Raw genomic sequence first — 10,589 nt, forward strand, 5'->3', positions numbered from 1 at the left:
TATTTCTGTTATAGTTCTGTTCTAGTGCAAGTTCTGTTCTAGTTCAGTTCTGGTTCAGTTCTATTTCAGTTCTAGTTTGGTTCTAATTTCTTTTCTGGTTGAGTTCTAGTTCTAGTTCAGTTCTAGTTTAGTTCTAATTCATTTCTAGTTGAGTTCTATTCCAGTTCTAGTTCAGTTCTAGTTGAGTTCTATTCCAGTTCTAGTTCAGTTCTAGTTCAGTTCTAGTTCATTTCAAGTTTAGTTCTAGTTCAGTTCTAGTTGAGTTCTTGTTGAGTTCTAGTTTAGTTCTAGTTCTAGTTCAGTTCTAGTTCAGTTTAGTTCTAGTTCAGTTCTAAGTCATTTTTAGTTCAGTTCCAGTTCAGTTCTAGTCCAGTTTTACTTTAGTGGTAGTTCAATTTTAGTTCATTTCTAGTACTAGATCTAAAGTTTTACTGAACTGGAACCTAAATAGCACAAATTTTACGAAAAACGATTTTCAAATATTAATTGAACTACCCAGTTATTATAAAAAAATGTTCCATTTTATTTCCCAATAAAAATTTTCCTCACATTTAAGTATTTCAATCAAAATTTTTTAATTAAAAAAATTTCTTTAAACGAAATTTAAATTTGTTTTTAAATTCAATTCAGAAAAGTTTTATAAAATAAAAACACTCGATACATGGGCATCAGCTATCAGGAGGTGAAAAGTGTAAAAAGTAAGAAAAATCTTATAACGAAATGAAATGAATTAAGAAAAAATTTCTTGCAGAAAAAAGCATCATTTTGGAAAAACAAGAAAATTTGGAAATACAAGAAAATTCCTCTAGATATCGCCAACGTAAACGTACTATAACCAAGGAAAGATTTTATGATTTTAAAGAAGAGCAAGGCAAAAGTAAAGAGCAACAAAATTCTAAATCAAATGTAGATTTTGTAAAACATAAAGAAAGTAAGGAGCTTCATAATTCCATAGAGGTAGGTAGGGAAAGTGATGGAAGTGACGAAGCTAGAAAACTTTTAAAGTTATTGAAATCCAAAAAGCAAAAACAAGAGATTGTTTTAGAAAAAGTGTTAGATACTTCCCAGCAATTAAGTCATTTAGAGGCGTCCATTGATCATGAAATTAAAAAGTTAAAACAGCAGCGAAAACTTTTAAAGAGAGACAGTTTTAGTATGGATGAAAAGACGAATAAAAGAAAGGAAAATGAAGTCGAAAAAGCGAGTACTTGGGCGGACTATTTGGGCGATAATAGTTCTAGAGAAAGACAAAAAACCTCAAGAGAAATAGCAAAGGAAAAGTATTCTCTACAACATAAATGTGTTTGTACATCGCCACGTTATGGTAGCGATAAGAATTTATCTCCACGTCCTCGTATGCGTAGTGTAGCTTCTCAAATGCACACACCACAAGAATTCTTAGATCAGGGAGCTGTTGGAGATTACAATTCCAATGCAAACGTGCAAACGTTTAAGGTTCAGGAAGTTCCAAATCGAAAGGGATTTGTAAAGTGTTCGGATCCTCAAATATCTAAAGCAAATGATCAAATTGTTAATTGTTGTTATGGCTTAGTATGTCCGGCTGCTGATCAGCAAACGCTTAAGAACTTTACCAATACAAATGGCCAAGGATGTCGCCATTATAGTTGCCAACAGAATACGATTAATGGTAATCGTGCATATACCTATTGCCGGGATGAATACTATTATAATTTGCCAAATTGTAGTTGTAATTTAGCATCAACAACTGGAGCGCAGCCCCAACAATATAGAAGACACAATACCGATTTAAATACCCAGGAATTCTATTGTCGACGACCAGATAAATCTTCCAAATTACGCTCTAATTCTAAAACCAATAAGAAATCTAAATTAGATAAAAGCACAGAATCCCTTGACGACTATAATGTCAATAAAAAGAGAGCTGGCCGAGAGAAAAGAGAAAAACAACAACGCAGCAAATCTCCAGAACAGAGATTAAACAAAAGTGTTAAACTTGCTCAGCTGTTAAGGGAAGAAAGTGTTACCAAGTTAATCAAATATTTAGATCGTTATGTAGATGATTATGAAAAAGAGTTTGAGTTAGAAAACAACAAAGAAACTAAGACCAAAGAATACCCGGATGATTCTTGTACAGCACCCACGTTAAAAATAAAAAGTCACACTAAACTTTGTCAAGTAACAGTAAGGAAAAAACTGGAGCAAAAGAAACATCCTTCCAATTTAACAGATTGTGGTGATAGCAACAGCCTGGAAACACAATATTCTTGGGAAACATTAAGAATGTTAAAGAAAATGACAATAAGAGAATATAAGCCGTCATCGTTAAAAGCTAAAGAGAAAAGCGATCGACTCGAAGCTAAAACTACTAAAGAATTACAGGCTAAAAAACTTGATAAAGTCCAAAGATATCGTGAATATTTGGATAAATTTGAAAGAGAACAACAGGCTAAGAAAAACATTAAAGTTTTAAAACCTGTTCCCGAATACTTTCCCGAATCAGACAGTGAGGAATTGGAAATATTTAAACAGCTAAACAGAGAGCAAACAGAACCTCTAAAAAGTCCAACAGCAAGCAGCAATAATTGGGAGTTTTTGGAGGGAAGAAAAATGAATTCAAGTTTAATTAATAAAGCCAACTTTTCCTTTGATCAAGGTGCAATAAACAACTTTCCCGAAAGTGATAGTTATGAGGAGTCAAGATATGAATATGCAGCAGCTGCTAGAGGTGAAGATAGTTGGTTGGATCAAAATCAAATTGGACAAGCAAAACGCGAGTTAGATTTGGGAGAAACAAAAGAAGATATAAATTATCCAGACAACAGCCAGGAATGGAAAGATATAAGAGGACAAACAGCTTTGAAAGAAAGTGACTCTGATATTTTAAGAGAATCTCGGTGTAGAGATCATAAAGCAGAAGATCAAATATCTCGTCCAAAAGACTATTGGAATTATAGAAAATCTAAAGATAGAGAAAGAACAGATAAAGATCCTTCAGCAAGATCAGCTACAATACTGATGAAAGACTTTAAAGAACGAGCAGCAGAAGATCAACAATCTCAAAGGGCGTATAAACCAAAAGACTGCTGGACTTATAGAAAGTCTAGAGATAAAGAAATTAATGAACTAGATCATACAGCTAAATCAGCTATAACCGAAAACGACTTTAAAGAGCGAAGAATAGAAGATCATAGATCGAAAATAGACGACAGTTCCACTTATAGAAAATCTAGAGAAAGAGCAAGAAAGGCAGAATATCAGAAAGTTAAAAGAGAAGCTGAAGATCAAACAAGAGAAGCTGAAGATCAAACAAGAAAAGCTGAAGATCATAGATATGAAAGAGACAACTGTTCATCGTATAGAAAATCTATAGAAAGGAAACGAAGAGCAGAAGATTCAAAAGCAGGAGAAGCCACTTTAATACCCCACACAAACTTTGAAACGGCAAGAACAGCTTGTTCTGCAGATGACTTCGACTTTTATGGGAAATCCAAAAATAGAGATCAAAGAAGTGAAGATCAAACTCCTAGATATGATAGAGGGAGAAGAAATGATCTAGAGGAGAACTCAAACCAATTAGATTTAGAAAGAGTTAACGTTGAAGATCAAAGATATGAAAGAGACAACTGTTCATCGTATAGAAAATCTATAGAAAGGAAACGAAGAGCAGAAGGAGCAAAAACAGGACAAGTCGCTTTAATACCCGAAACAAACTTTGAAACGTTAAGAACAGTAGATTCCGCAAAAGAGTTCGACTTTTATGGGAAATCCAAAGATAGAGAACAAAGAAATAAAGATCAGACTCTTAGATATAGTAGAGAAAGAAAAAAAGATCTAGAAGAGAACTCAAACCAATTAGATTTAGAAAAAGTTAAAGTTGAAGATATATATAATGACAAAACCTTTAGACCATCCACAGAGAGTCCACGGATAACTTCACAACAAACTTCTAGATATAATGATCAAACAAGAAGACCTTTTAAAGAAGCGAAGTCACAAACATGCGAATACTTTGAACAGACAGCTTTGGAAAGAGCACAAATAGAACCTGAATGTAGAGAAGAAACGTTTAGACAATTCGGAGATGTAGAAAGGAGATCACAAGATCAAAGTTCAAACAACTTTGAAGGCAATAGAGCGGAATTCACTGAAAGTATGAAACACTACGCCAAACCCTCGAGAGAATCGCAATCAAAAGAAGCAGAAGCTAAAGCTTTAAGATCTAGAAATATTGAGACGAAAGAGTATCTACGCAGAAGAGATTGCGATGCAGAAGTCTTTGAAGAAACTACAGCAAAACCACTAAAAGCTAAAGATAATGGAAGAAACGATTTTGAGGATAAACGAAGAGACTCAGAAGATCAGAACAATGATCTTAATGATTATAAAGAGAGAAGAAGAGATTCTTTAGAAGTAAAGCAGTATCCAAAGGAAAGAGATTTGAAAGCATCTGATGAAGCCAAATATGAAGTGGATGTTTTTGAAAACCTGAAAGAAAGACGGAGAATAGCTAAAGATCGAATTTCCGGATATTATGATGAAACAAAAAGAGTCTTCAAAGATAGTAGACAAGTTGATACACCAAATCGTATAAATTACAAAGCAGAAACTAAAGAAATTGGATCCGATGTTCTTAAAACCGGGGATAAATATTATGAAGCCACTAGAAGAGAGATTGAGGAACAAATAGATCTTCCAGAAGGTGAACAAAGAAAATTAAAAATCGACAAATACGAAGAATTAGATAAAGAGGAACTGAACAAACTCCAACCAGAAACTTGGAAAAGATCAAAACGTTGTACTGAAGAGAATTTTAGCTATGACAAGTCAGCGGAAAGAGAACCTTCTTTAGGAACTTCAATTCGAAAGGAAAGTCAAATGAATAATCAAAAACAGGAATATTTAAGAGCAGAGGAATTCCAAGCGTATCATCTGAAACAAGAACAACAAATTGATGAAGAATTTTCAAAACAAAATGAATCATTTCAGAAAGAACCTGAAAGATACGTTAATGATGATCCTGGATTTAGAGAAAAGAACTCCAACAGTTCATCATATGATGATTTTAAACAAGTAATGGATCATAGTCTGGGACTTTATACCAGTCGAGCTAGTCAAACCAGTTATCAATTCCAACCTCAACTAACCGAGCAACTTTCCTCACAAACTTTCACCAGAGAAAAGGAAACTCCCAATGAAAATCAGGATATCTTAAAAAAACAACAAACAGAATTACCTTTAACAACTTCTGAAGCTTTAAAATATTTGAAAAATTTCCTAAAAACCTATCAGGAGGATTCCAGCTTAGAAGGAGAATGTGCTAAAGCAGTAACCTCGGCCGCTAATGAGTTAATAACAAAGTTAAGCTCCTGCAAAAGTTCTCTGAGAACTGATACAAACTCCAGAACGCTAGTTCAAGAACCAAGAAGTTCTTTAAGGGAAACAGCTAGCTTAACATTGGAACAGAAGCTTACACAAGATACGCAATTTAAAGATTTGGAATCTACCACAGATAGCAGTGATCCTCAACTTGCAAACGCAAAAGGAAAAGATTCGAAAGCTCTAACACCAGAGAGGGATAAATCACGAATGGAAACAGCAGTAAAGGATCAGGCTAAAGAAGAACCCATAATTGAATTAATAGAACAGGAATCCTATCATTATAAATCACAACCTTGCAATTTGCAGCAAAGGGAAACTGCAGAAACTTATCAGATATATGAAGAGTACAAAGAAAATTTAAGATCACAACAGGATAAATATCTAGATCAAACTTATAATGGGGAAATGCATGATCCATTACCCCTTTGCTATGCAGCTGACCGCATAGAACCTTGCGTGGAAAGAAAATTTACTTGTGGATCTTTATCTGGTCCTACCACATCACAGGCTTTTGATCCTCAACTAATGCCTTTGAAGGGAATTTTAAAACCTTGTCGTACCATGGAAGATGTTCAAGTGGCCTGCTATGATTTGGAATCGCATAAAACAACTTCGGTGGTTAGTTTTGGGCCAAAAGAAGAGGTCAATACGCAAACAGAAACCGCTTTGTCTTATAAACAAGGAGAGGATGAAGTGGGTAAGTAATGAGAACTGGAATGAAAATAAACTAGAAGTGAACAAGAACTGAAAAGGATCTAAACAAGAACTGAGCTAAAACTGTACTACACCTGAACTAGAAATAAACCAAAAACGAACTAGAACTAAACTTGAACTTAACTAGGACAGAACTAGAACTGAACTAGAACTAAACTAGAATTGAACTAGAACTAAAATAGAACTGCACTTGAACTAAACTAGAACTAAACTATAACTGAACTACAATTGAACTAGAGCTTAACTAAAACTTAACTAAAACTGAACACGAACTAAACTAGAACTGAACTTGAGCTAAACTAGAACTGAACTATAATTGAACTACAACTGAACTAGAGTTTAACTAAAACTTAACTAGTGCAGAACTAGAACTGAACTAGAACTGAACTTGAACTAAACTAGAACTGAACTAGAACTGAACTAGAACTGAACTAGAACTGAACTAGAACTGAACTAGAACTGAACTAGAACTGAACTGGAACTAAACTAGAATTGAACTATAATTGAACTACAACTGAACTAGAGCTTAACTAAAACTTAACTAGAACTGAACTAGAACTGAACTAGAACTGAACTAGAACTGAACTAGAACTGAACTAGAACTAGAACTGAACTAGAACTGAACTAGAACTGAACTAGAACTGAACTATAACTGAACTAGAAATGAACTAGAACTGAACTAAAACTGAACTAGAACTGAACTAGAACTGAACTAGAACTGAACTAGAACTGAACTAGAACTGAACTAGAACTGAACTAGAACTGAACTAGAACTGAACTAGAACTGAACTAGAACTGAACTAGAACTGAACTAGAACTGAACTAGAACTGAACTAGAACTGAACTAGAACTGAACTATAACTGAACTAGAAATGGACTAGAACTGAACTAGAACTGAACTAGAACTGAACTAGAACTGAACTGAACTAGAACTGAACTAGAACAGAACTTCAAATAAACTAAGACTGACCTAGAACTGAACTAAAACTGAACTAGAACTGAACTAGAACTGAACTAGAACTGAACTAGAACTGAACTAGAACTGAACTAGAACTGAACTAGAACTGAACTAGAACTGAACTAGAACTGAACTAGAACTGAACTAGAACTGAACTAGAACTGAACTAGAACTGAACTAGAACTGAACTAGAACTGAACTAGAACTGAACTAGAACTGAACTAGAACTGAACTAGAACTGAACTAGAACTGAACTAGAACTGAACTAGAACTGAACTAGAACTGAACTAGAACTGAATTAGAACTGAACTAGAACTAAACTAGAACAGAACTTCAAATAAACTAGAACTGAACTAGAACTGATCTAGATCTGAACTAGAACTGAACTAGAACTGAACTAGAACTGAACTAGAACTGAACTAGAACTGAACTAGAACTGAACTAGAACTGAACTAGAACTGAACTAGAACTGAACTAGAACTGAACTAGAACTGAACTAGAACTGAACTAGAACTGAACTAGAACTGAACTAGAACTGAACTAGAACTGAACTAGAACTTAACTAGAACTTAACTGGAACTTAACTAGAACTGAACTAGAACTGAACTGGAACTGAACAAGAACTGAATTAGGACTGAACTAGAACTAAACTAGAACTGAACTAGAACTAAGCTAGAACTGAAATAGAACTTAATTAGAACTAAACTAGAACTGAACTAGAATTGAACTTCAAATGAACTAAAATTGAACTGTTATACTAATAAATTTTAAATAAAAACTGTAATACTGTAAATTTTTCTTAAGAAAAACTGTAATACAGACAATTTCTCTATGTAAAAACTATAATACTGACAATTTTTCTTTTGAAAAACTGTTATATGGAACATTTTTAGATAGAAAAATTGTTATACTAATAATATTTCTATAGTGAAACTATAATAATAATAATAATGAAATTTTGTATATATAAAAACTGTTATACTAGAAAAGTTGATATATAAAACTGGTATACTGACAATTTTTCTAATGAAAAATTTTTATAAAGTAAATGTTTTTTAAAAAAAAATGTTGTAATGATAATTTTTCAATAAAAAAACTGTTATACTGAAAATTTTTCTACAGATAAACTGTTTTAATAAAAAAGTTTCTACTGAAAAACTGTATAATTTTTCTATAGAAAAACTTTTTATACTGAAAATTTTTCTGTTGCAAAACTTTTATACTGAAACTTTATCTTTCAATGAACTTCTGTATCATAATTTTTTCCTGGAAATATTCATTTGACAAAAAGTGTTCTACAGATAAACTGTTATACTACAAAAATATATTTATAATATAACTGTTATACTAACAATTATTATATAAATTTTTAAATTATATTAGAAAAGCAATATGTTCATCACATACCTTTCATCCGCAGCTCAATACTGCCAAGAAACCCAGCAAACAATTATAACTAAAGATGAGTTACTGCAGCCAATAACCCAGCAAACTAAATATCAGCTTAACAAAACTAGCAACACCAAATATCTCCTTAATCAAGATAATCAAATGGATTCAGCACCAATGGAATCATATTGTCGTAATAATACTCCACGTCTGTATACTGTAGAGTTGGAAAAATTTAAACAATGTCCTTGTATGCTGGATACTTATCGGACAATGTTGAGTAACTACTACAAATGCAAGAAAAATTAAAAAACAAACAAATAATTAATAAATTAATTTTAGTTAATATTTAGTTATTTAAAAGAATTATTTTTAATTGATTAAACAGTTTTATTTTTGTTACAATAATTTTGAAAAAAACGAATGTTTTCTTAATAATAAAATTAAGAAAATATGAAAGAGAAGAAAAAAGAAACTATAAAGTTTGTGTGGGAAAACGTGGACTTTGTTCGCGTGAACGAGCCTGACGAAAACGATCATCGGTAAGATTGTGACGCAGCTCTTGATTTTGTACTTGATATTCGTGAGCGAGTATTTGATGTTGTTCACGTTTCTGTTTCTCTTGAGCTAAATCATTCTGTAAAGAAGTAAATTGCTGAAAATATTTGAATTTTTAAGTTTTAGTTTTAAACTTTACCAGTAGTTCCTCATTGGTTTGTCTTAAACGCACTAGTTCTTGACTTAATTTACTATCAACTTTGATTTGTTCTTCCAAATCACGGCGAGTTTTAGCTAATAGCTCTTCTAAGGTTTCCGCTGATACCTGTTTACCTTTTTCGGTTTTATCAATTTCCAAACGTAGTTTTTCATTTTCGTTTTCCAACTAAAAGCAAATTGTTACAAAAAGTTACTCTTTTTTTTCTTTAAAATACTTACCTTTCTCTTTATATCATTTAATTCATATAATTCTGCATTTAATTTATCCTTTTCTATATCCAATTTATCGCATAATTCTTTTCTTGCTGTCAAATCAGTTTTCAATAGATGCTGTTCATCTAAACTTTCTTCCAACTTGTGTTCCAAACAAGTGACTTTAGCAGTAAGTGTGGCAATTTTATCTTCCAATTCTGAGATTAAATTATTACGACAGCATAGTTCTTTCTTAAGGGAAACTATATCAGTTTCTAATTCTATCATTTGACGTCTGTTTTTTAAAAATTTTTTTTTATTAAGAATTTATATCTTTATTATTTTATTTTTTTTTTAACTTAATTTAACAACTAATAGCAACTATTTTTAATAGAAAAGAAAATTAATTATCAACAATTTGTAAGATTTCCTTAATTCTAAGGCAGCAACAACAATGGCAAGAACTACAATTACAAAAAGAGTTATGAGAAAGAGAAAGAGAGAAAAAAGAGGGGAAAACATATTGAGATTATAGGTTAAACTAATTGAAACTGAACTGCAACAGAACAAAAACGAAACTAGAGCAAAAACAGAAAAAGAACTTGAACCGAAAAAAAGAACTACATCAGATCAAGACCAGAACTTGAAAGGAACTAGAACATACCTAGAACATAAATAGAACAGAACTAGAACAGAACTAGAACAGAACTAGAACAGAACTAGAATAGAACTAGAACAGAACTAGAACAGAAATAGAACAGAACTAGAACAGAACCAAAACAGAACTAGAACAGAACTAGAACAGAACTAGAACAGAACTAGAACAGAACTAGAACAGAACTAGAACAGAACTAGAACAGAACTAGAACAGAACTAGAACAGAACTAGAACAGAACTAGAACAGAACTAGAACAGAACTAGAACAGAACTAGAACAGAACTAGAACAGAACTAGAACAGAACTAGAACAGAACTAGAACAGAACTAGAACAGAACTAGAACAGAACTAGAACAGAACTACAACAGAACTAGAACAGAACTAGAACAGAACTAGAACAGAACTAGAACAGAACTAGAACAGAACTAGAATAGAACTAGAACACAACTAGAACACAACTAGAACACAACTAGAACAGAACTAGAACAGAACTAGAACTGGACTAGAACTGAACTAGAACTGAACTAGAACTGAACTAGAACTGAACTAGAACTGAACTAGAACTGAACTAGAACTGAACTAGAACTGAACTAGAACTGAA

The 10,589-nt window shown here is 32.5% G+C and overlaps 2 protein-coding genes across 2 annotated transcripts; one reads left to right on the forward strand and one right to left on the reverse strand.

The window, feature by feature from the left end:
• The first annotated feature begins 567 nt into the window (after positions 1 to 567).
• Positions 568 to 8,731, forward strand: LOC111685862 (trichohyalin-like). Its single transcript, XM_046951612.1, has 3 exons — positions 568 to 698; positions 752 to 6,058; positions 8,454 to 8,731. The coding sequence occupies exons 1-3, from the start codon at positions 662 to 664 to the stop codon at positions 8,729 to 8,731; spliced, it is 5,622 nt and encodes a 1,873-aa protein (XP_046807568.1). The 5' UTR covers positions 568 to 661.
• Positions 8,732 to 8,787: 56 nt separating this feature from the next.
• On the reverse strand, positions 8,788 to 9,810 carry LOC124420046 (protein Spindly-A-like). Its single transcript, XM_046951617.1, has 3 exons — positions 9,359 to 9,810; positions 9,120 to 9,305; positions 8,788 to 9,059 (listed from the first exon to the last, which is right to left on the reverse strand). Exons 1-3 carry the CDS (start codon positions 9,617 to 9,619, stop codon positions 8,898 to 8,900), a joined length of 609 nt encoding a protein of 202 aa, XP_046807573.1. The 5' UTR covers positions 9,620 to 9,810; the 3' UTR covers positions 8,788 to 8,897.
• Positions 9,811 to 10,589: the final 779 nt, after the last annotated feature.

This window comes from Lucilia cuprina, chromosome 5 (genome assembly GCF_022045245.1).
Source record: "Lucilia cuprina isolate Lc7/37 chromosome 5, ASM2204524v1, whole genome shotgun sequence".
NCBI classification, from domain to species: Eukaryota; Metazoa; Arthropoda; class Insecta; order Diptera; family Calliphoridae; genus Lucilia; species Lucilia cuprina.

What these genes read in the sequence shown, in the direction of transcription:
- LOC111685862 (XM_046951612.1), top strand. Translation starts at nt 662, where the DNA reads ATGGGCATCAGCTATCAGGAGGTGAAAAGTGTAAAAA. An exon ending in GGAGGTGAAAAGTGTAAAAA is followed by an intron (nt 699 to 751) that starts GTAAGAAAAATC and finishes AATTTCTTGCAG; the next exon opens with AAAAAAGCATCATTTTGGAA. An exon ending in ACAAGGAGAGGATGAAGTGG is followed by an intron (nt 6,059 to 8,453) that starts GTAAGTAATGAG and finishes TTTCATCCGCAG; the next exon opens with CTCAATACTGCCAAGAAACC.
- LOC124420046 (XM_046951617.1), bottom strand. Translation starts at nt 9,619, where the DNA reads ATGATAGAATTAGAAACTGATATAGTTTCCCTTAAGAAAGAACTATGC. An exon ending in TAAATGATATAAAGAGAAAG is followed by an intron (nt 9,306 to 9,358) that starts GTAAGTATTTTA and finishes ATTTGCTTTTAG; the next exon opens with TTGGAAAACGAAAATGAAAA. An exon ending in AAACCAATGAGGAACTACTG is followed by an intron (nt 9,060 to 9,119) that starts GTAAAGTTTAAA and finishes ACTTCTTTACAG; the next exon opens with AATGATTTAGCTCAAGAGAA.